Raw genomic sequence first — 25,901 nt, forward strand, 5'->3', positions numbered from 1 at the left:
CCGGTCACCTAAATAGCAATAACTGCTTTACAAGCCAGTACAGTACTACAAATATCTGAATGTTCATCATAACATGTCGTATATTATTTTATTACAATTAGCTCACACTGTAAAAAAAACAAAAAAAAAAACAATAGTGATGGTCAATCTTCTTAACCCCTTAACCCCTTAAGGACACATGACATGTGTGACATGTTATGAATCCCTTTTATTCCAAAAGTTTGGTCCTTAAGGGGTTAAGGACACATGACATGTGTGACATGTCATGATTCCCTTTTATTCCAGAAGTTTGGTCCTTAAGGAGTTAAAGCCAGTTTCCCAAGACTTTTAGTCAGATGCAATATTGCAAACAGCAGGTAAAATGTCAATCATTACTGCCAGGGGGGGGGGGGGGGGGGGGAGGGGGAGAGGGAATACTAAAATGCAGAATAGCCTTTCAAGATCGGAGGTCAATGAGACTTGTCAATAGTACTAGTTTTCAATTTTCCTTCCCGTGTCACCAAATATGAAGTTAATAATCCAGGCATGGGGGGAGGGAGGGACAGGGGTTGGCTTAGACAGTGTAAGCATTATCTGGATATAGCATGTAAACACTAAATAGGGATAAAAGCTATGTTAAAGAGCTCCTTAAATCCAATGAAAGAACAGATAATGCAAGCAGATATTACCGGCTATGTAATCCAGATCCCTGCATGCCAGTTCTTCTATATGTTACTCATTTGATTCTGAACAAAGCATCAATGAAGCCTCTTTGCGTACTAACACATAGACCTAACACACGTACTAGAGCGATGTTAATTCAGAATGTTTAGCCAGCCATGTCCTATATAAAAGGTGCTTCAAGCTGTGTCAGATTCACTGGGCTGTGTACATAGAAGAACAGAGCTTGGCAGTGGCTGAAAAAGGCATTCCTAACAAGGAGGCTCCTGAAAAGCGCTAAGGGGTATTGCAATGCCTCAATGTATGTACGTGCAAAAGGCTCGGAGGGAACACAGAGGAAGAGGTCAGAGGCCAGCACGCTCCTGGAAGTCGTGACTGACAGTGTGATGCTCAGCAATGTTATCAGAGCTGATGGCTTAAAGTGTGTGATAGAAAACATTACCATTATTTTTGCCAGGATGCCGTCGTCGCTGGAATCCATGGTAACCACAGCTTTGTCTGTTTCGATTTCGCACAAAGCATCACCGGCATTCACAACTTCACCTGGAAGAGATGGGGTTCAAATCAAAATGGCGGCACTGAGCAGGAGTAATAAGACACATCGATTGCAGGCATAAGCACTGCATGGTGTATTTATTCTGTGACAAAATACTGTAGTGGTTTAACAAATGTCTACTAAAGACACACACGAATATATATTTGTTTTAATAGATCACAAACATACCTTCATTTATTTTTCAGAAACAGGCATCCTTAGCACTTTACAAATACAGTAGGTATTCAGTGTATATTTTATTTATATAGCACTAACAGCACTTTACAGTAGAGGGAAGGTACAGTCAGGGCCGGCCTTAGGCCCTAAGGCGCCCTGTGCAAAAAATCTTCACAGCGCCCCCCCCCCCCCCATCATACCCCTTTATCCATGTACGGTGTGTGTCAATAGGTGTGTAGTGTAGTGGTAGCTAGGGGAGCAGGGGCAGTGTAGTGGTAGGTAGGGGATCAGGGGGCACAGTGGTGGTAGGTGGGGGATCAGGGGGCACAGTGGTGGTAGGTGGGGGACCAGGTGGCACAGTGGTGGTAGCTGTGGGAGCAAGGGTAGTGTATTGGTAGGTGGGGGAGCAGAGGTAAAGTAGTGGTGGGTGGGGGAACATGGGGCACAGTGGGGGAGAAGGGGTAGTGTAGTGATAGGTAGGAGAGCAGGGGCACAGTGGGTAACTGGGGGAGCAGGGGTAGTGTAGTTGTAGGTTGGAGAGCAGGGTCACAGTGGGTAACTGGGGGAGCAGAGGCACAGTAGGAAGGTGGAGGAGCAGGGGCACAGAGGGTAGCTGGGGGAGAGGGGGCACAGTGGTAGTAGCTGGGGGAGAAAGGGCACAGTGGTAGTAGCTGGGGGAGAGGGGGCACAGTGGTGGTAGCTGGGGGAGCAAGGGGAACTGTAGGTAGCTGGGGGAGCAGGGGCACTGATAGGCTAGGTGGGGGGCAGGGGGCACAGTTAGGATAGGTGGGGAGGAGGGGCACTGTGTGCAGCGGGGGGGAGCAGGGGCACAGTTAGGCTAGGTGGGGAAGCAGGGGGCACAGTGGGTAGCTGGCGGAGCAGGGGGCACAGCGGGTAGGTGGGGAAGCAAGGGGCACAGTGGGTAGGTGGAAGAGCAAGGGGCACAGTTATGGTAGCTAGGGCACAGTGGATAGGTGGGGGAGCAATGGGCACAGTTAGGGTAGGTGGGGAAGCAGGGGGCACAGTTAGGGTAGGTGGGGAGCAGGAGGCACAGTTAGGGTAGGTGGTGGGCAGGGGGCGCAGTTAGGGTAGGTGGGGAGCAGGAGGCACAGTTAGGGTAGGTGGGGAGCAGGAGGCACAGTTAGGGTAGGTGGTGGGAAGGGGGCACAGTTAGGGTAGGTGGGGAAGCAGGGGGCACAGTTAGAGTAGGTGGGGAGCAGGGGGCACAGTTAGGGTAGGGGGGAGCAGGGAGCACAGTTAGGGTAGGTGGTGGGCAGGGGGCACAGTTAGGGTAGGTGGGGAAGCAGGGGGCACAGTTAGAGTAGGTGGGGAGCAGGGGGCACAGTTAGGGTAGGGGGGAGCAGGGAGCACAGTTAGGGTAGGGGGAGCAGGGGGCACAGTTAGAGTAGGTGGGGAGCATGGGGCACAGTTAGGGTAGGGGGAGCAGGGAGCACAGTTAGAGTAGGTGGGGAGCAGGGGGCACAGTTAGAGTAGGTGGGGAGCAGGGGGCACAGTTAGGGTAGGGGGGAGCAGGGGGCACAGTTAGAGTAGGTGGGGAGCAGGGGGCACAGTTAGAGTAGGTGGGGATCAGGGGGCAAAGTTAGGGTAGGGAGGAGCAGGGGGCACAGTTAGAGTAGGTAGGGAGCAGGGGGCACAGTTAGGGTAGGGGGGAGCAGGGGGCAGTGTGGTGGTAGATGGGGGAACAGGAACTCCTTCCTGCTTCCCCTAACTTACCAGAGGGTTCGCCTGCCTGTAGCTCCGCCCTGCTTCCCATGTAGCTCCGCCTCCAATCAGCGTTTAACCCCGCCCCCTTTCTCTCACTGAGATCCGAGTGGGGAGTCTGGGGACTCTCAGTGAGGGCAGCATTAAGAGGCAGGGGGGCGGAGCGCGGCCACGCTACACAGCGCAGCCTGTATTAGGGGAGAGCTCTGAGCTCTCCTTCACAGGCTGTCACTAGGAGAAAGTGCGAGCTGTGTCAGCCACAGGGCGCCCCCTGGTCCATGGCGCCCTGTGCGGCCGCACAGCTCGCACACCCCTAAGGCCGGCCCTGGGTACAGTAAGTGCAGTACCATGTTTTCCTGAAAATAAGACATCCCCATACATGGATTCGTGGAATTCCACGGCGAGTAAGCCTATGTTCGGGGAAGTTTCACTGAACATAGATATGCAACATTCCATTCGCGAGTAAGCCTATGTTCGGGGAAGTTTCCCCGAACATAGATATGCAATATTCCATTCTCGAGTAAGCTAATCTCGTACTCAGCACTTTACAGGTTACATTACAGCAGAGGAAAGTACAGTAAGTGCGGTAGGTATACAGTGTATATTTTATTTAAATAGCACTAACAGGTGTACATTACAGTGGAGGGAAATACAGTAAGTGCAGTAGGTATACAGTGTATGTATATTTTATTTATATATAGTGATATACGGTGTACTTAGCACTTTACAGGTTAAATTTCAATAGAGGGAGGTAAGGAAGATATACAGCGTTTGTATATTTGTATTTATATGGTGCTGACAGGTATACTTACTGCTTTACAGAACTAACAGGTGAACTTAGGTGTACAGGTCACATTACAACACGAGGGATGGTACAATACAGTGAGGGTAAGAACACAAAAAGGGTATCATTCTATTGTATTTAAAAGTTGGTTTGTAGTATAAAAAAAATAAGTAATTGTGCCTAGGAAAATAATTACAGAACAGAAAACTTTGGTAAATTACCAGCGGACCTGAAAATAAAGGCCAATAGGCAAACGTTTAAGATTTATACAATAAACACTTAATTGTGGTGAATTGAAAATAGGATTCAAAATTCAGGTTAAAAAAAAAAAGCTTAAAAAGCCAGTCTATGATTTTTTTGCAAATCAGCTAAGTTAACCTTAGTTTTACAGTCTGCTTCGATTTCATTCAAATCAGCATTTAGTATTTAAACCCCTAATTCGTTCTTAAACCATATGTGAAATAAAGCTATAGGTTTCTTCTGATAATATAATATTCAATACAAAACCTGAGTTGAAAAAGAAAATCCACATAAAAGATCATGGCAACAGTTAATTCTGCTATTATCATGAAATACAATTTAATATAAATTGTTACACATTGTACTAAATTGTACTTCAAGCACAAGTAACAATCTACTCCTAGGAGAGGATGTCCCTCTGTTTCATCACATTAAAGAAAAGGAAACAGACAATCATTGATTGGCTTTACTAAACACAAAACGTGTGAACTCCCAGTGCTATGCACAAACGCGAGAATTCAAAGTGAATTTCGAATTTAAGACCATTATATGCATACTGAAATTCTCTAAGCCGCTACACTTCCAGTTTTCCAGTTTGGCTACTTTGCCCTTACTTTTAAAATTCAATTTGAATTCACACTTTAGTGAATAACTTTGATAGCGTTAACTTTAATTTAATTTTTTATTAATTTAATGAACTGGTCCTCAACCTATTGTTTGTTATATTTTCTAATTGTCTTATTTATGTTTAATGTCACTCTTTTTGGGGGGGTGGAATTACTTTTTATTCAAGATTTTGTGTTATTACAGAAAGAAGAAAGACAGGTGGTTAGTCCAGAGAAACACGCAGGTTTCAAATTTTGGCATTCAGAGCTCATTGACTTGAGATACGCAGATCTCACATTGTGTTTTGTTATCACAGCAGTTTACATCGTCAGACAAGCACATTCTTGATTTGGGGGCATGTTGTGGCAATCTGATTTTGTTGGGGTTTATCCCCTCTAGCAATACACATTTCCCCTCTTTCTAATCCTAGTGGAGTTTCTGTATACCTCCCTTTTTTGCTTTAGTTTCTGCGTTTCTCGTTGTGTCTAGGCATAATATGCCTGTCTCCTGTATGACCCTTATTGGATAATTAACTCGGCTGTTTTGCTTGCGGGTCCGCCTGGTGGGGGTGTATTATGCGCTCATGTGTTCCGTGCTTTAAGTGGGCAGGGTTATTTAATTTCACTCTTTATAATATTGTTAAGCGCTGCGGAATCAGTTGGCGCTACATAAATGTCAATAATAATATAAATAATTAAGTGGTTTTGGTGCCTAGATTCTGCCCCTGCAATCTCAATGCTCAATTCTCCATTTTAGACTTAAAGGGCAACTGGCACTTACAATTTGTTTGCTTTATTTAATAAATGCGTTCTTGGGAGGTGTGAAAAATAAAATTACATTTGGAAATCTACACCTCTATATCTTCCAGCTGGGCACTTCCATCCCAGCTTACTGTCAATAATTGTTATACGCTCTGTTCTTTGCACTACACCAGTGGTAGTCAACCTTTTTCTACCTACCGCCCACTAATGCATCTTTTTGGTTGAAAAAAATTTCCTTACCGCCCACCAGTTTTCGCGCAAATGCGGAATATTTTTAAGAAAGGAGGGTTTTTAAAAAAAAATAAAAATAAATGTACGTACATTTATCTTTTTATTTCTACTTAATGCAGGTTTATAAGGTTTTTAACTTTATAAAGTTTAATGAGAAAACAATAAAGTAAATTGAAATTACCTTTACTAGTGATTAATGAGATCCTTGAGGTTGATGCTGCGAGACTAAATATCTGGTTCGATTTTCGTAAGGAACAAACGAAGGTCTCTTTCAGTGATATTCAGACGACTTCTCTGTTTGCGCATAATATGATTTCTCATTTGTGCGTCAGCTCATCTCCTCTCCCTCCTCAATTCCCCTCCCCACCTTTTTTTCCCCTTTTTTCTATTTTTTAACCTTCCTTATAGCAATGCCCAATAGGAAGGTTGACGAACCATGCACTACACAGTCAAATAAAGAAAGCATACAGAGAGGAGAAGAAACTAAATGTTTTATTATGAAATTAAATGTTTTATTTTTAAGCTTTTGTTCTCCCTCAGCGCTGCTCACCTGTCCTTCTCCAACTGCATCATCGAGGAGGCATGGCCTCCTCCGGAGTACGTCCAATCAAATGCTTTTCAATGAGGAGCATTGGGGACCTGCTGTCCAGCAAGCGCTATGAGTGCATGCAAGTTTCCTCATAGGAAAGAACCTAAAGGGACACTCCAGGTACCCAGACCACTTCTGCCCATTGGAGTGGTCTGGGTGCCAACTCCCACTAACCTTAACCCTGCAACTCTAAATATTGCAGTTTTCATAAACTGCAATATTTACCTTGCAGGGTTAACTCCTCCTCTAGTGGCTGTCTACTAGACAGCCACAAGAGGGCACTTCCGGGTTTATAGCACACATTTCGTGTGCTATAGCGTCGCTGGACGTCCTAACGCTATGTGAGGACCTCCAGCGTCGCTGAAATTCCCATAGGAAAGCTTTGAAAGCATGTTTCAATGCTTTCCTATGGGGAGGTCTAATTAGGTCTCTCCCCGCCGCCGGCCGTGCATGCGCAATAGGTCTCCCCCGCCGGATGACGTCGGTGCGGGAGGAGCGTGGGCGGACCCTGAACCAGCGCCGAGGGGCAACTTGGGATGGGGGGAGGGGACCTGCAGTGCCAGGAAAACACCCCTTTATTCAGGAAGACAGCCACTAGAGGTGGATTTAACCCTGTAATGTGTAAAAGGACAGGGCCACTGCACCTAGATCACTGGGTGACTTAGGTGGTCCTTTAACCCCTTAAGGACACATGACGTGTGTGACATGTCATGATTCCCTTTTATTCCAGAAGTTTGGTCCTTAAGGGGTTAATAAAAAATAAAAAAAAAATATAAACACAAAATTACAGATGATTTTACTCCCTCCAGAATGTAAGCCCCCTCTAATCCTGTGCGTCAAGCACGTGTTGTTTAAAATACAGGTCTGTTAGTCCACCTATTGTACAGGACTATGGAATTTGTTGGCGCTTTATAAATTATAATTATTATATTTTGTGTCATATTCAATGCTATAAATTCCAGAGACGTGCCAGTTCTGTGTTAAATCACTTTTTTTATGCATACATAGCCCAATACCTCAGGTTGTGACTACTCTTACACACTTTCTGAAAGTTCTTATTACACCCTGTAAAATTAAGAGGTTATCTACTGCACTGTTAATTGCCTGCTAGAGCCCGAAGAACCCTGTTGTGAATGTGATTTAAGTAAAATAAACCGTGCAGAGGAATGCCTGTGCTGTGTGTACACTGTGCTGGAAGATCAGTTTAAAATGTAAACCTTTGTTTCATGATAGCTGTGCGAGCCATGTATGTGTAAAGAGAGAGATTTAAAGGGACACTCCAATTAACTCCATGACCCTCTGGTCCCAAATCATAAAAGTGTGACATCAAGAGAAAACCGCTTTTATATGAATTTATTTAAGAACACAACCCTGTCAGTCATGAGGGGCTGGTGAGAGCTTTCATAGGGGAAGCATTAGCCCAATGCTTCCCTATGAGATGCATTCTGCTTGGCAAACACTGCATTTGTTTGAAGCATTTGCAGCAATTACTGCTCATGCGCCAATTTCGTACAGTGAGGAATGGTAGACTAGTGTCACTCACAGTCTCCAGGGCGCGCAACAATCAGGGAGAACCTGCCGTGCATATAGTTAAAGAAATATGTTTGAAAAATTTTTTTTTTATTTTTTTTTCATGCTGGAGTATTCCTTTAGTTTCTAAATGGCAGAGAATTTAGCCGTGCCACTGCAGGGGAGAGATTTCTACACCAAAACTGCCTCATTAAGCAAAGATTGCTTTGGTGCTTACGAATATCCCTTTAAAAGAAAATTGTAACACTAGCAAAGTGATAACATAATCTAACAGTGACCTCTGCTGGTGAAAATACTTATAAATATATACTTCCAAGTTAGTTCGAGCCTGCAGCCTTTTAAATTATTGTAAAGCTAAAGTACAAATAAAAGTAAAAGTTCAATTCTTCAGTCAATTTACTTGACCCCTGCACTCAAAAACCAGACATCTAAAGAGGATCTGCCAAATGTAAGAGTGAGTTTGAATCCAGCAAATCGCGATTACTTTTCTCTTTAATGAATGAATGAATGAATGAATGAATGTGTGAGACCCGGGCACTTACCTTGCTGAAAGTAACTGCTATGGACTAAACATTTCCACTCTCCAAAATCTATCACATTTAGGCCCAGCCTATCAGATTTTAGGAGTTAACAGAATACATTTATAAAGTGAGTCACACTATCATTCGGGTAAATGGGAGCAGACGCCTACTGTGCAGGATCTCAGAAATCTGGGTCAGTAAACTAGACTACAATGCTAAAGTAAGAATAAGAAGTGATTTATTGGCAATATCTTTTGGTGAAGATATTACGATAAAGGGGCACATGGACAATAAGAATATTAAGTTGGGTTGTGAGAGATTAAATGCAAAACAAGTAAAAATAAACATTTTATATGGAAAAACATCTGCCGACTATTGCTCCCCTTGGGAATGTCAAGACGTTCTGGAAAAGAATTCTCGTAAACTTTTATGTAACATTTCGAATGAAAGCACAAACAATTTTGAAATGATTCCTGCTACTATCCGTGCTCTGTCTACTACATTGGATTAAATTAATTTCTAATAGCTTAGGTACATTTTTGTGTACACATTTCTTTACCTACTTCTGTCTATTTGGTTTTGTAATAGATTTCAACCTATCAAGACTTCCAGGTCACTTATGTGTGACTTCTCACACCTTAAATAAAACAGTCTACAGACATCATCAGAAGTTGTAGCCTGATCCAATCACAAAGCTTCCCCACAGGATTGGCTGAGACCGACAAAGAGGCAGATCAGGGGCAGAGCCAGCATGATTTAAACAGAGCCCTGGCCAATCAGTATCTCATCACAGAGATGAATTGAATCAATGAATCTCTATGAGGAAAGTTCAGTGTCTGCATGCAGTGGGAGGAGATACTGAATCACAGGATGCTCGTGCATAGCAGATCTGAGTGGATGGAGGCATATTATGCCTCCATCCACTCAGAAGTCCCTCTGGTTCACTCTGAGTGAGTAAAACTGGAGGTGTTCCTAGCTTTCAATGTAAACACTGTATTTTCTCAGAAAATACAGTGTTTACATGAGAAAGGCTGCAAGGAGCTATAGTTCTCACCTGAACAACCTCATTAAGCTGAAGTTGTTCAGGTAACTATAGTGTCCCTTTAAAACACCTCAAAAGTACATTTCCAATTTCAAAAAGGGTTAATTTGATTGCATGGAAGGTCCGATCTTACAACCCAAGTTCCACTTTGAAGCTGGGACTCCAACAGAGCTATTCTGTAAGGTGTGAGAAGTGGCCTGGAAGTCTGGGCTCTGTACAAACCAACTCTCACATCTGCCATATGTTTTGGTTGCCTCTCAGATAGGAAGTTCTTTGATATGGTAATGATCATTAGCTTTCAAGAAGAAAAAGAAACCCTTGTGTTTCAATATCATATCCCAAAAGAGACATTTGCTTAACCTAATTATCCCCCAGGCACGTGAGTTACAGATCATAAGACAAACTATTAAATATACATGCCACCCCTATAGGAACCCTACAAATAAACCAGGGAAATGTCTTGTGAATAAAAGGCAAAGTATTAATTTCGGCACGAAGTATATGGCCCATAGTCCGTGGGCAGGAGGCTAGCTTCCACACTCCTCCAGGGTAAGGAGCATTCGTCACAGGGAGAATATTCTAAGACTGACACCAAGATGAGATTTACATGAGATAAAAACATCCCATGCAGTTAAATAATAGCTTAAAATGTACATATCAGATCTACTTCGTAAAGAGTATTAGAATTTTTACTCTGCCAGAAAACAAACAGGTCCGCGCCAGACATTACTGAATGGGAAAGTCTACATGCATGGAAAACACAATTCTCAATAAATTTATACTTTATATATGGCCACTAGAAACGGACCACAACCCCATGACCACAAGTAAAGAGGCTGCATTAAAAATGTGCACGTAAATCTTTCCATATGTAAATGCTAAAGCCTGGCTGAATGTGATCTGGTTTTCAAAAGCCATTTAAATTAATTAACTTACCTTCCTTTTATGGTTTCCTCTTCTCTTGCTCTTTCACAACCTATTCTTTTCTTTTTCATTTCTGAGCTAGTTCTCTTTAAAACAAAAGACAAATCAGTCCCTACGTTGTCTTGTGTTTTAAAGAGAAATAGATCAGAAATGAAGAAAGGATGAACAGATTTCGAGAGAGGAAGAGAAGAGGAGACAATGGAAGGAAGGTAATTTTGAGGTTACAGAGCCAATTTAAGAGCCGGTAGGCTAGAAAGTTGGCAATTCCATCCCAGGACTAGGTCCTGGTGACAATATTACAAGAACACAGTCAACTGAAAGCTCACCTTCTTTCTTCAGCCATTTCACAATATTTCCCTCTTCCATGGTGGGCGACAGTGCCGGCATGAACACCTGGACAGACGGAGCTCCTGAAAGACAAATGGACTCCATAAGCAAATTTGAACTCATTCTGGTACAAAAACACTACAAAACCTAAAGAGAACATCCCATAGACCAAGACATACTGATACACAAGAATGTTCTCACACTACACAACTAAAGTTAACAAGGATGCTCCTGTGAGCACAAAACAGGTTTCAAACGCAATGATTACCTACAACTACATTACATGGAAGGAGGAAAACAGTCTGCAAGAGAAATAAAGGATTTATTGGTCCATCAACTCTACTGAAAATAAATTCATACATGTATTCGGCATCATAGCCTTATTCACATCCCAAGCATTCTTTAACCCCCTTTGTTCCAATATTATATTTATTAAAATGCATTCTTTACTCTGAGGATTTTAATTACCTTCTTCAGAGATCTGTGTGTTAGTGTGATATCATGCACACTGGGAACACCAGCAAAAGTGTGATAATAAAAGATTGCCTTTAAAAAAAAAAAAAAAGCACAATATATATATATATATATATATATATATATATATATATATATATATATATATATATATATATATATACACATATACAATGCATATAAAAATGGATGATAAAAAAGAAAGTATCCCTTAAGGCAGGGTTTCCCAATTATTTTTTCCCTTGGAACCTTTTGACATGGTATAGCAAAACTTTAGAACCCCCCCCCCCCCAAAAAAAAAGTGTGCCGTAGGGTAGCGCAGAGCAAACCTTTCAATGAGCAGAGTGCAATGTTCTCTTTTGCTGGCAAATTCTTTTTATATCTGGTTTAATTGTTGACAATTGTATTCGCATGTCTGCATTTGCGTCAAGTCGATTTCGACACTTTGTTTTTGTTGCAGAGTAAAGCGAGAATCCGCTTGGACAATTCTGGGTATTCTTCGCGTAAATCACCCCACAAAGCAATAAGAGAAACTTATTTACATTTTTGGCTTTGTTGACGGTTAGAAGTTATAGCGATCAGATTCTCAAAATCTACATCAGAAAAATTGGCTGCCTTGTCTTTTATGAATGGATTTCGAATCCACTCATTGTTTTCATTCAAGAATGGAAAATACTGATTAATAGATGTGATTTAATGGTGAAGATGATGTACAATGTCATTGCAAATTTCATCTTCAAGTTCAATTTCTGATTCTTCAAGAAAATCCTTAAGTGTTGGCAAAGAGTTCAAATTATTTTGCTCAACAGATGAGGTCCAAAATTGCAGCTTACGAGACAGTGAAAATATTTCATCTCTTGCATTAAAAATATTAGTGTTTTTTCCTTGGAGTGATAAACATACGTCATTTAATTTTGTGAATATATCTGTAGGATATGCGACTTTGGATAACCTTAGAGTGTTTGTTAATTGATCAGATAATCCAAATTTATGATCCTGGAAATATGCAAACAACTCTTGACGCAATTCAAACATTTTAACAAGGACTTTACCTCGTGATAGCCAATGGACTTCTGAATGCAAAAGCAGAGTGGTGACTACCCATATAATTTTAAATAATCGTGACTGTAATGGTCGACTTTTTATAAAATGAATCATCTGGACCGATTCGTCTAGCACAGTTTTAATGGAGATTGAAATATTTTTAGCTACCAGTTCTCGTCTGTGAAGAGCACAGTGAGAACAGGTGCTGTTTTTTGCTACATTTCTTATTCGTGTCACAGCGCCTGCCACTTTCCCAACCCTTGCTTTGGCACCATCACTGCACACATCTACACATTTGTCCCAATTTATACTGTGTGTGTTCATGAACTTCTGGATACAGTTAAAGATGTTCTCACCAGTGGTATGAGTTTTCAAAGTTTCACACAGAAGCAAGTCTTCTTTAATCTATTTGTCAAAATTATATCTAACAAAAACCAACAAAATGTAAAGTCCTGCAACATCTGTGGACTCGTCTAATTGCAGTGAGTATCCATCACATTGATGCAGTCGAGAAATTAGTTCAGTATGGATGTCATCAGCAAGATCATGAATACGGCGCAAAACTGTTGTTGGAAAGTGGCACAGCTTAAATTTTTTTACTCACCATCTCACTTAAAATACATGACAATATTTTTTTTGCACATGGTTTTATTAGTGATTCCCCAGTTGTGTGTGCTTCTCCTACAAGTGCTATGCGGTAACTCGCTCTGTAAGAAGCCTCTGTGGCTTTTTCATTAGCATGTTGAAATTTTTTGCTCATAAATGGTTTACTCTTCTGATACTCCTTTAGCTTTCGCTTAAAAAAGTCAATGTCTTTATCTTTGTACTCTGCGTGGTTTTGCTCAACATGACAACATAATTTAGCCGGTGCTAATGAACGGTTTGGCAATATTTTATTGCAAAGTACGCATTGTGCTTCAGGACAATCTTCATTTCTGACACTTATGATGATAGCTACTTGTCATTTGGATTCACATTTTCTTTTCTTTGTTTGAGAATAAGATTGGCCAGCATTGTGTGCTTTTCTTTTTTTTACTTGTCACTTATCTCTGCTATTTGAGGAACAGCGAATACAACTATTTCAGGGCATGTTTTCTAGATTTTTTTCAAACACTTTGAAAAATACAGATCTCACAACCTGACTGAAAAGGATGCTGATTTTGATAACACTCATAGAAAGAACTGAACTTAAAGGACCACTATAGTCACCCAGACCACTTCAGCTCAATGAAGTGGTCTAGGTGCCAGGTCCCTCAGGTTTTAACCCTGCAGCTGTACAAATAGCAGTTTCAGAGAAACTGCTATGTTTACATTGCAGGGTTAATCTGGCCTCTAGTGACTGTCTTCCTGACAGCCGCTAGAGGTGCTTCAGCGACACTCAATGCGAAAATCGAATTGAGCCCTCAGAACGTCCATAGAAAAGCATTGAGTAATGTTTTCCTATGGGCGGTTTGAATGTGCGCGTGGCTCTGGCTGCGCATGCGCATTCGGCTCCACTCGGGAGCTGATGCTGGAGGGGGAGGAGAGGTCACCGAGGGAGCCAGGGCTGGATTAAGGTAAGTGGCTGAAGGGGTTTTAACCCGTTCAGCCCAGCGGGAGGGGGGGGCGTGAGGTGGTCCTTTAAGCAGGATTTTTGAGTTAGACTTGGAGGAAAAAGTTTCGAACACTTTGAAAAATGGAGTTAACAGTTTTTTGCCCCTCACAGAGCCTTTCAATGTCCCTGCCTAACAGAGCTTTCCATTTCCCTACCTAGCAGAGATTTCTATGGCAATAACAGAGCTTTAACCATCAGCTCCACTCTCAATCACTCCTCTACCACGAGTAATAGAAAATGGCTGACGGCTGGGCAGGCTCTGAGATCGTGCAACCTCTGCTGTTTCCGACCTTCCAGGAACAGCAGATAGCGGCGGTCATCTTGGGTGTGGCAAAATGACGCAGAACCCCAGTTTTGTTCCCCCTAGGATTCCGCGGGACACCAATTGGGAAACGCTGCCTTATGGGTTTAAAATATGACATTTCCAGGCTATTTTTGTAGCTTCATTACGATGTCTATTAGCTAGCTATATATAGACAGAGATAATGTTCTATATGCACCTGTCATGTAAACAAGACGCAGTGCTAATTATAGAACATAACACGTGTGATTTGTGTATATTTATAGATATATTTTCTATCAAATTTCACCTATGCAGAGCGGATGTTAGTTTTACATATTACACCCATGCGCACATAACCGGATATAAACTGAGTTAGGAATAACAGCCTCAATTTTATGATTCAATACGGTTAGCACAAGTTTCCAAATGATTATCTACAGAAATTCCCATAGATTGTAACGAGGGCTTCAGCATATAAATCCTTTGGAAGGCTTTTCTAACAGAATTGAATGATTTGTAAAGTTCACTAAACCGAGGCCAATGGTTTGCTAACTCAGCGTATCGATTAGAAGTTAAAACTTCCTAGAAGTGATGCCGTGGTTCCGCACAATTTTGAATGACGGGCTCACTTTAAATGCTTATTTGAAATAGCTGTGAGGGCGAAGCTCCACACATTGCTGTGTGTTTGACTTTAATCATAGCTAGACCTGGTGGGTCTATTTTCGTCCATCACTAAGTGATCAGTATTAGCAGCTGCCTGCACGTGAAGCCTAGAGATTTGTTTCCTTTAATACAGAGTGTGTACTTTCTCAGACTGTCCCTGGCACACTGGCCCTCCCCATCCTCGACAGAAGCCAAGTGGACTCTGCAGTCCTGGGAGAACTGTGCCAAGTGTTACACCTGCTTAGACAAAACTATGTAATTGGATAAGGAGGATTTACATGGAACCAGTCTTAGTAGGTCAAAGCACAGGACCTCCAAAGAACTACACAGGCATTACACACTATGGGTTGTGTGTGCATGATCTAATCGCCAAGCAGGATGTCAAGTGTAAGACTTGTTTATACAACATGCCACTTCAAGCCTTTATAATCGCCACCTGTACATCCTTACACAATGGCTGTCACTGTATATACAACATACGCTACAAGACAAAACCTTTTATACATATGCCACTTTCATTAATGGTGATAGGATATATGATTATTTTCAAAAAAATATTCTGCAAATATTTTTCCCCCAAGAAATATTTGCAGAGATATATATATATATTTTTTTTTTTAACAATTCTTCTATAGTTACACCTGTAACTCTGCAAGTATTGTGAGGCATTCGATACAGGATGCATTGAAAACATGAATTTTACATAAATAAATTGTAAAAAAAAAAAGGAATTTTTCTAATGAAAATCACCCAACAAGATAACGTCAGCTTGCTCATTCAATCGCTCAAGCTCTGTAATATAACCATTGAAGTAAACCAGTACCCACGGTCATCTCCCATTCATTTTACAGAGTATCGCGTCACTTCGCGTGATAAGAGAGAGCATGCTTCATGCTCTATCAGGCTAGTAAGATAGTTTACTTCGAGTACATGATTAATCAGGAAGCAACAGTAATGGCTAGAAAAAAAAACAAACATTTTCTTGTAGAAAACCAAACAAATGCAGTATTACATTTAACTGACAAAAAGAACCAGTAAACGTATCTTAATTTGCCACAGAAACCACAGCAACTTCTACCTTTTTCTCTAGTGCCCCCTGCTGCTCTGCAAATTTCACTTTGTTAAAGCAGGGGATTAAATAAACATAATCGTAGAAAACCCGAGCAGCAAATGGATTAGTTTCACATACATTTAAAGAGACACTATAGTCACCAAAACAACTTTAAGAAATGGGAAGGAGAATAAGGTTGCGCCCAAAATATAAGAATATATGAAAATTGTATAATAGATAATGTGTTAGAAATAAAATGTCCAGTGAATATGTAAAATACAAATAAAAATGATAAAAAAGTCTTAGAAAAGTCTTTGCAGGGAACAGCCAATCTTGATATAATAGGAGCGTTCTTGAGAGATTTCTTCTCGTTCCAGAGGTATATGGAAGACACAATGGAAAAAACAGGGGAACTCCAATGGTGTAGTAAGTAATACAAAAAATAAATATGAAAGTAGATGGCAGATAGTACTACTCACATTTACCAGAGCTTAATCCAGCTCTGGTGTGTATCGTGCGAAGTGAAATAATCCTCACTTCTAGGATATAGGTGGTATATCTATGATGCTGTCCTGAGGAAAGTCCCAATTTGGGACTAAAACGTCGACTATATATGGCATCTATTTTTTATCCTCGATGTGAATAATAAAGGTTATGTTTTAACCCCTTAAGGACCAAACTTCTGGAATAAAAGGGAATCATGACATGTCACAAATGTCATGTGTCTGTCCCCTTAAGGGGTTAAACGGAGACTGTGAGTGCGGACCATCACTTGGAATTCTGAATATGGTAGATATATATATATATATATATATATATTATATATATATATATATTATTTTTTTTTTAACTTGTAATCAATAAAGGATTTTTGTTTTAAAGGGACACTATAGTCACCCAGACCACTTCAGCTCAATGAAGTGGTCTGGGTGCAATGTCCCTCAGGTTTTAATCCTTCAGATACAAACATAGCAGTTTCAGAGAAACTGCTATGTTTATATTTGGGGTTAAGACAGCCTCTAGTGGCTGTCTTCCGGACAGCCACTAGAGGCGCAGCTGCGACGCTGGAGGCATATTATGCCTTTATCACGCAGAGCGTCCATAGGAAAGCACTGAGAAATGCTTACCAATGGACACTTTGAATGCGCGCACGGCACAGCCGCATTGCGCATTCGGCTCCGCTGACGTCGGCAGAGGGAGCTGACGTCGGCGGGGGAGAAGAGGTCACCAGCGCCGGAAAAAGGTAAGATTCTGACATGGTTTTAACCCCTTCAGCGTCACGGGAGGGGAACTCGGAGGGTGGGGGCACCCTCAGGGCACTATAGTGTCAGGAAAACGGCTTTGTTATATATAACTACTTTAATATCTTTTAAATCCTGGCATCCTGACTCGACTTTTTCAAGCAAGGACAAAAAGAATCCTAGGTGGGGAATATACCACCAGCGCCCTACCCATCATTTTTATTTGTATTTTACATATTCACTGGACATTTTATTTCTAGCACATTATTATACAATTTTCATATATTCTTATATTTTGGGCGCAACCTTATTCTCCTTTCTTGCTGTTTACGTTGGGGTATTAGGAGGGAACCCCTTTCTATCTCAAGGTGTGCTGCCCTTAACCAATTTTTAATTTTGTAACTTTATTCAGCGCTGACCCTTTCTTGCAATTCTTTTTAGTACACCAAAACAACTTTAGCTTAGTGGGGCAGTTTTGGTGTAGAGTTCATGCTCCTGCAGTCTCACTACTCAATTCTCTGTTATTTAGGAGTTAAATCAGTTTGTTTATGCAGCCTAGTCACACCTCCCTGCATGGGACTTACACGGCCTTCCTAAACACTTCCTGCAAGGAGTCATATAATATTTAAACTTCTTTTATTGCATATTTTGTTTAATTTAGAATTTATTATCCCCTGTACTGTTAATAGCTTGCCTGATCCTGCAGGAACCTACTGTGTGTGATTAAAGTTTAAATTACAGAGCAGGAGATGAAAACGTTTAAAGTAAGTTAGATTGAATGTAAAACCATTGTTTTTTTCATGCAGGCTAGGGCTGCATAAACATAAACCATGGTGGTTTCATTCCCAAATGACAGAACTGAGCAGTGAAACTTCAGAGGCATGATCCATACACAAAAACTGATCAGGCTAAAGTTGTTTTTGTGACTATAGTGTCCCTTTAAAACACAGTCTCCCCACCCACCCCAGCAAAGAATAATTATTCCATTAGCACAGGACGTTTAGGTCAGGCACCTATTTTGGGCCTTTAAACAGAACTCTATGGATATAGAGCTGTACAGCCTGACAGATTAATTCTGCATTATGTTGTCAATCTTTACTATACTGTATATCAATCTTTTCAGGAATATGATGTATGCACGTAGACCATAGAGGATGCAATAACCAAGAGGATAAAGTATGAAATATAGTAAACGGACCCATTAACCATAACAATGGTTTTATAGCAATTCATTATAAAGTATTTATAGCAACAAGCAGTATCTTTGTATCATGTATAAGAAGATTCCTAGTCTTCTTGTAAACACATGACAACGTATCAGGTATAGCAAACTTGCTACAAGATCAGCGGTTTAGACAGCCCTTCGGCTGCCTGCGCATGACGAGAGTTGTACTTTACTGTAACTGAAGTGGCATTAGTTTTATATTAAAAATATACAGCATAGACTTCATCTGATGGCAAGGAAAGACATCTCCGCCTGTTTCAAATGCACCCAGACCAACGCAAACCTGTATAACAACAAAATGACACCCTTGCCACTAAATGCCAGTTTCCTTTTGTTGGGACCCATTCCTGGCAACCCTGTACCTCAAACGTTTCTCCATGATTATAGCAACAGTGGACCAAAAGACCATTCTTCAGGTCTGGAACCAACTGGGTACTCCACCACTCAATTGATCCTTAAACTCAAATTCCTTTTTAAAATGGATTGGCTTCATATCTTAACCAACAAGGACATTTTGGCGAAAAAATTTCTCACATGGTAGTGGTATGTTCCCACCCTGGATTCCTCCCTTCAATCTAAAATAAGAGCAACGCTGGAGTACACAGCTTGGCTCTCAGCCGAGATGGTTGCGGGGTGGGATCCTTTGGGTACTCTATCCAATGCTACTCAACCATAAATGTGTTTGTTGTTATTTTGGAGCGGTGGGGGTCAATGGACCGGTGCTTGTATATAGTTATTGACATTGAAAAAATTTCAGGTTAAACCTACATTGATTTTGTACTAGAACTAAGCCGGGTCTGTCCAAAGTCAATGGGCTGCATCTCAATACTAAGTGCCCAAACAATTTCCCAGCACAGGGAATTGTAACTCACACTTTGGATGTCACTGTATCTGGTCACAAGATTTCCAAGCTATTTCCTCTTATCATAATGGCTGGCACATTAAATGCACTGTTCTACAGCTGTGGACATACCCCTCTCCTTATCATTGATTTTCTAATTAAATGACCACTATAGTCACTCAGACCACTTCATCTCAATGAAGTGGTCTGGGTGCCAGGTTCCATAGAGAAACTGCTATGTTTAAATTGCAGGGTTATCCCAGCCTCTAGTGGCTGTCTTCCTGACAGCCGCTTCCCCCACGCTCAATACCGAAAATTGCATTAAGCACGCAGAACGTCCATCGGAAAGCATTGAGAAATGCTTTCCTGTGGCCGTTTTTTATGCTCTGGCCACACATGCGCATTCGGCTCCACTATGGAGCTGATGTCGGAGGGGGAGGAGAGGTCACCAGGGCCGAAAGAGCCCGGCACTGGATTAAGGTAAGTGGCTGAAGGGGTTTGCAAAAAAGTTAATGTGAATGATTTATGTACAATCTTGATGCTGGGGGGCGGGGCCGGGCCGCCGAGCTGAGCGGCAGCCATCCATGCCGGCTCCGGCTCTGGGTGGCTAAAACAAGCCAACACACACTAATATAAGGCACCAAAAGCCCACCTGGAGCAGGGGAGAGGCACGGGAGCAAAACACAGGGACACCTGCTAAGCCATCGCCGCGCAACCCGCTTAACCGGAGCAAATTGAGCCCATGAGGCCTACACACACACGGCAACGGCTGGAGCCACGAGACAAGAAGGCTGAGGGAGAGAGGGGAACCGGACCCGCCCCGCTCCCCCCCCTTGGGCCGGCGGGGGTGATCCCGGCCCACGAGCCAAATCTCCGGAGACTGGAGGCAGAAGGGCCACATATTGGGGAGCCCATCCCCACGCCAAGATGGCCGCCGAAAGCGCAAGCCGCAGGGAGGCATGCGGGGTCGCCTGGGCCCTCGGTGCGACGGATCCCACGGATGGACCCCCCCAGGCGGCAGATGGGACGGCGCGGAGCCGGCCCTTATCCCAGGATTTGGTGGTGGTCCAGGGAAGGATGCCCCCAACTTTGCGAGCCCTGTGTTGCCGGGGCGAGCTGGATCCCCGGCGGACCGGTGACCGGGGAGGCGAGCACTGGCGACAAGTGTGAGACCGGAGAAGGGTGAGGCACCAAGGGGCTGGAGCTCCGACGGGGAACTGTGGGAGTTGGGGAGGTGCAGGGGATAAGGGGCCGAGGACTTTTCAGGGGTGGGAGTCTGCCGGACTACCGACATCCCTGAGTGCCCACAGCACTGCAGTGTTCCCAGTTGCACGGCCGGAGCAGGCCTGGAGGAGAAAAGAAGGGGACAGGTGCACCGGGGGTGCTAGGGAGACCTTGCACCGACCGACCAACCAGACAAATGGGGGCACACTTGGCATCAGCATACCAGAGGCCACAGTAGAGAGCAGCCTGCACAGCTACAACCTATCTTGCCAGGCACTGCTCAGCCACCTCCAGCGGAGAGGCTCACCTAATGCCGCTATACAGCTCCACTTGGCCTGAGCACTGTCCTAAGCAAAGGATAAACAAAACAACGAAGGACAGACAAGGCTAAGGGGACTGTTCCAAGATACTCCGTTTGTGAAACCGTTCTTTCTGCAATTTTAGTTTTTAGTTTTTACTTGCTTTGATTATTTGGCACTAGTTGGTTGTTATCAAGTTAGCTCAAAATGCGACAGGAATTCATAGTATATGCTATTATACCCAAAGGGGTCAAAATATAGATGCTGTTTATAGTTGCGTATATAATTGCTGCCAGCTACATGTCAAGATATGAAGTAGCCTCTCATTACTTACCTGACAACCATATACCTTTATTATATATTGAGCCGGGCTATTCCGATACGTTCCACATGGGGCCAACCTTGCCACTTCTCGTAAATGTGGGAGCCCTTATGCAATATATCTATAGTTTGTTTGCTTACCTGTGCTTATCCTCCTGAAAATCCTGCATAAGAAGGATTCTTTTTTATTGTGCCAGTTAGCAAGTACATCTCCAGGCACTGTTAAACAGCCTGCAAAATGAGTTAACAAGCCGACTGAATGCCTTTGATGTACCGCATCTTGATAATCAATGTATATTCAGTTTTTTGTATTACTCGTTTGCTTTGACAAATATGCCTCTGCGCAGGCACCCTTATGTTACTTTTACTGATTCAAACAATACCTGCCCACGCTCTATGGCGACTCTAATAAACATATTTAAAACAATCTTGATGCTGTATCTATTCCATGACAAATTTCCTGTGGCAGAGACTGTGTGTTGTATTTTACATTCACAATAAAAAAAAAAATTCAAAATAAATAAATATAAGCCTAGTAAAGAACCCAAATACAGATGCTTTATGGATTATGAATACCACTGGACAGCATCCTTAGGAGAAAGAGAGACACGGCTTGTTCTTTTATGAAGAACTGTAAATGTCCATAAAAAAAATAAAAAATAATAATAATTCTTTATCTAAAACCAGCCCTGTGTGCATTGAATGAAAGACCATGTATGTATATAAAACTAAATCCTCTGCACCCATTCTTGCCTATCACCCTTCCACACTCTGTCCTGGCAGACACCTTTTGCAGATTACCCAAAGGTTTAATGTGTAAAAAGCTCACATTCATTTTTAATCATCTGAACTGGAAAAACATAATTGTAAATAAAATTCAACTACAAAAAAAAAAAGTTAATTACATATGCATCTACGTTTATATAAGAGAACTTAACAATTAATCAATTAAAAGAAGCAGCTATTATTATTATTAATGTTATTATTGCTGACATAAAAGGATCCTGAAGGCAGGTTAAGGAAGATGTTCATACAGTTTAAAAAGGACCGCCCTGAGACTGCACCCTTGATACATTCACATGAGAAGGTCTGGTAAACTGTCAATCTGCTGTGATTATCTCTTCATTTGTGTACTGCTACCCTATTCTGGCAGTCTACAATGAGTGAATAATTTCAACACATTCCCACAGGCAGAAGGCACAAAGTGTGATCTACTTCTGACACCTAGTGGACACGAGTGCATTGTAAAAGCCAGGATTAAAACCCATTACGTCCACATTAATCTGAGGGCTTTTACCTAATAATATAATATGATATATTTAGCAAGCAGGATGTCAAGTGTAAGACTTGTTTACAGACAGACAGACAGACAGACAGACAGACAGACAGACAGACAGACAGACAGACAGACAGACAGACAGACATTCACTTATTTGAGTTAAGATAAGAAAGAATGCTTTTCTAAATTCAAAAACGTAATTCCGAGTTTATAAAATGTGAGTACAACATCCCAATATTATACAGAAACACTCCTAGAAACATTGAGAATAGAAAATAATGAAACTAAAAACTAATAACTAAATACTAAAATCAAGAGTAAGGGAAAGGGGGTCTGTCCCCTAAATAGTCAATTACTCTCAAGAACCAAATTAGTTATAATGCTAATACTCCAGATGTGCGCGTTTTGCCAACAGGTTAATCAGAGGGCAACAGATTTCAATAAGTAGCCAGTATTAGAGATCTTCCATCTGATAGGTTAAATTCAAATTTGCACATTAGAAAACTGGACCAATCAGAATGTGTGACATCATTGAATTGGAATAATATGTTCTGCATAATTGGAGAATAAAGGAAACGTTATCTGTTGAGGTCCCCCAACAATATAGCCAAATGTGGATGAGGAAAATAAAGGGACCAGAAGCAACTCTAGCAGTGGTCACACTGACCGCTACTAGTGTTGAGCTGAAACACTACACCTAGATTATTTTATTGCGATGAAGTGGTCCGGGTGACTATTGTTCAAGTCAGCTGCGTTATGAAGTCAACTTCTACTGCCTAAAATCTGGAATTCACTTTGAATTCCCAACAAGGCATAGTTTATTAAATAAGCCTGACATTGTCGCACTTGCACAACACTTAAATCATATCCGTTTCTTTTTTAACCTATGTGTATAGTTTAGCCAACATTATAGTAAAGCCTGCATGGTTTGTAACTGTTATGCATAAATTAAGCAAGAAATGTGCATAACAGAGAAAAAAAAACAACAACATGGAAAAATGGATCTTCCAAGAGCTGTATCTCTGTGTGTTGTGCAAAGGAAATAAATCTGCATCGATCCAAGGGACATAGAGGAATTGAAAGTGTGAACAAGCCAGGGTACTCGAGAACAAGAATAAGTGGGCATGCATTATGGTTGACTGAAGAAGGCCGTGACAAACGTATAGAGAGTCATTCAACATGCATTAGCACAGAGAATAAAGTGGTAAAAGGGATAACACAAGAAGGATTTGGGTCAGGTATTCCTGACTTGCACAGAAGGCAGCAATAAGAGAATGCAGTAGAGCAAGCAGGAATCCACAGTGGCAAGATGGGTATATGAATTGTGGTGGAAGGGGGAATTAGGTTGAAAAGCTTGAATTAGAATATAGTATACATTATAGATACATGTGGGGGGAAACAAAATCACCATGTGTTGCATCTAAACAATATGTTTTAACTGTTAACAATTTAAAGTTTATATAAAGATCGCTAAATACAATATATATCAAATTGCAATTTTAGAGTGCTGGCCAAAAAGAGGTACAGCCGAAACATAGCTCAGCTTTCCTAATTCCTTAACAACGTGTAAAAATTGACCAAGAAGGCTCATGGAGCAAAACCATAAAGTCATTTTATTCTCAATATGAAGCCACAGTAAAACATACCCACAGGTAAAGGGACATAATTGCATGAGATATGAAATACAAATTAAATCAGCTAGAGCCCCTCATATAACGCTTTTCATCCATGGAAAATGAAAATGGTAGAAATAACATAAAATATCCAGCTAATATTTATTATTCATCCGGTTATATAAAGATATGCTGTACTACTATACGGTCACATAGCAGTTGCACCCTTAAACACTGCGCTTGTTCAGAGTTGTGCTTCCAGGATGCAGACTCTGGGTTCTGGCATCCACCGGTAACCCAGACACCCCTTCTAACAGCTCGTGTAAGAATATAAACAGAAGTAAATGGAGAATTCAACGTAACACGAAGAACATGTATTAAAAGATAATTAATTTTATGTACTGTAATTCACCCCCGCCATTGCTGACTTCGAAGACAGCGCAAGCGTTGAGGCACTTTGGAAGAATATAAGTGAATATTTTTTTTTCTTAACCATTTAACACAAGTGATGTCCCGAACGGTTCGCCGGCAAATAGTTCCCGGCGAACATAGCTTGTTCGCCTTTGCCACGGACGGCGAACATATGCAATGTTCGGTCCGCCCCCTATTCGTCATCATTGAGTAAACTTTGACCCTGTACCTACAGTCAGCAGACACATTCCAGCCAATCAGCAGCAGACCCTCCCTCCCAGACCCTCCCACCTCCTAGACAGCATACAATTTAGATTAATTCTGAAGCTGCATTCTTTTTTTTTGTGTTTATTATACATTATCCCCCATAGCCAGTAACCTGTGTTTATTATACATTATCCCCCCATAGCCAGTAACCTGTGTTTATTATACATTATCCCCCCATAACCAGTAACCTGTGTTTGGCGGGGGGGGGGGGGGCACCTACTGTCCTCCCCCCAGCCCCCACCCCTGAGCAGTGGGTGGGGGCCCTAGATAATAATGGTGGTGGGGGGACCTATCGTCCTCCCCCCGGACCCCACCCCTAAGCGGTGGGTGGGGGCCCTAAATAAAGAGAGGGGGGGACCTACTGTCCTCCCCCCGGCCCCCACCCCTGAGCAGTGGGTGGGGGCCCTAGATAATAATGGTGGGGGGGACCTACCATCCTCCCCCCCGGTCCCAAGCCCCTAGTCACCCCCCCCCCCCCCCAAATCAAGCTATCCCCTACCTACCCCCCTCACCCTAACAATAGTGAGGGGGGAATAAAATAACTAACCTGTAAAAAAAAAATTAAACTCACCATTTGACGTCTTCTTTTTTCTAAAATCTTAATTTTCAGCCCCAAAAAAGGCCAAATAAAAAGCCATCATACCCGACGAACTTAAAATAGAATAAAAAACTCGAGCGCAAAAAAAACCTGACGAAAAAGAAAAAACCCGAGCGCAAAAAAATAATCCATCTTCACCCATGGAGGGCTCCGCGCAGAGCGGGGGAAGGCTTATAAAGCCTTGCCCCGCCCTGCAATTAGGCTAAGAACACTCTGATTGGTGGGTTTAAGCCAATCAGAGTGCTCTTTGTCATTTTACACAGCGTGGGAAAGTTCTTTGGAATTTTCCCACGCTGTGTAAAATGACACAGAGCACTGTGATTGGATGGCTTGAAATTGGATGGATTTTCATTTAGGGCCCCCACCCACCGCTCAGGGGTGGGGGCCGAGGGGGACAGTAGGTCCCCCCCTTATTGTTTTTTTAGGGCCCCCACCCACGGCTCAGGGGTGGGGGCCGGGAGGGGGAGGACGGTAGGTCCCCGCCCACCCTTATTATGTAGGGCCCCCACCCAGCGCTCAGGAGTGGCCGGGGGGGAGGACAGTAGGTCCCCCCCCCCCACCATTCTTATCTAGGGCCCCCACCGCTCAGTGGTGGGGGCCAGGGGGGAGGAGAGTAGGTCCCCCCCCCCTTATTTTACGTGCTTTAAAGCAAGTTATTCCAAACAATTTAGGAATGATAGGTGATTTATGCCCTTTATGGATTAAAACCAGACTCTGCATCAGCTATGTAATTTTCCATGGGAGTTTTGCCATGGATCCCCCTCCGGCATGCCGCAGTCCAGGTGTTAGTCCCCTTGAAACAACTTTTCCATCACTATTGTGGC

The 25,901-nt window shown here is 42.3% G+C and overlaps 1 protein-coding gene across 1 annotated transcript in view; it reads right to left on the reverse strand.

Annotated features, from left to right (window-relative positions):
- The window catches only part of PDHX (pyruvate dehydrogenase complex component X), a 98,040-nt gene that overhangs the window by 60,922 nt on the left and 11,217 nt on the right, over positions 1-25,901 (reverse strand). The window contains exons 2-3 of the mRNA XM_063437893.1: positions 10,649-10,732; positions 1,103-1,203 (exon numbers count right to left, since the gene is read on the reverse strand). Coding sequence (XP_063293963.1) covers positions 1,103-1,203; positions 10,649-10,732 — 185 coding nt within the window. The remainder of the gene's footprint in view (positions 1-1,102; positions 1,204-10,648; positions 10,733-25,901) is intronic.

This window comes from Pelobates fuscus, chromosome 12 (assembly GCF_036172605.1).
Source record: "Pelobates fuscus isolate aPelFus1 chromosome 12, aPelFus1.pri, whole genome shotgun sequence".
Lineage (NCBI taxonomy): Eukaryota > Metazoa > Chordata > Amphibia > Anura > Pelobatidae > Pelobates > Pelobates fuscus.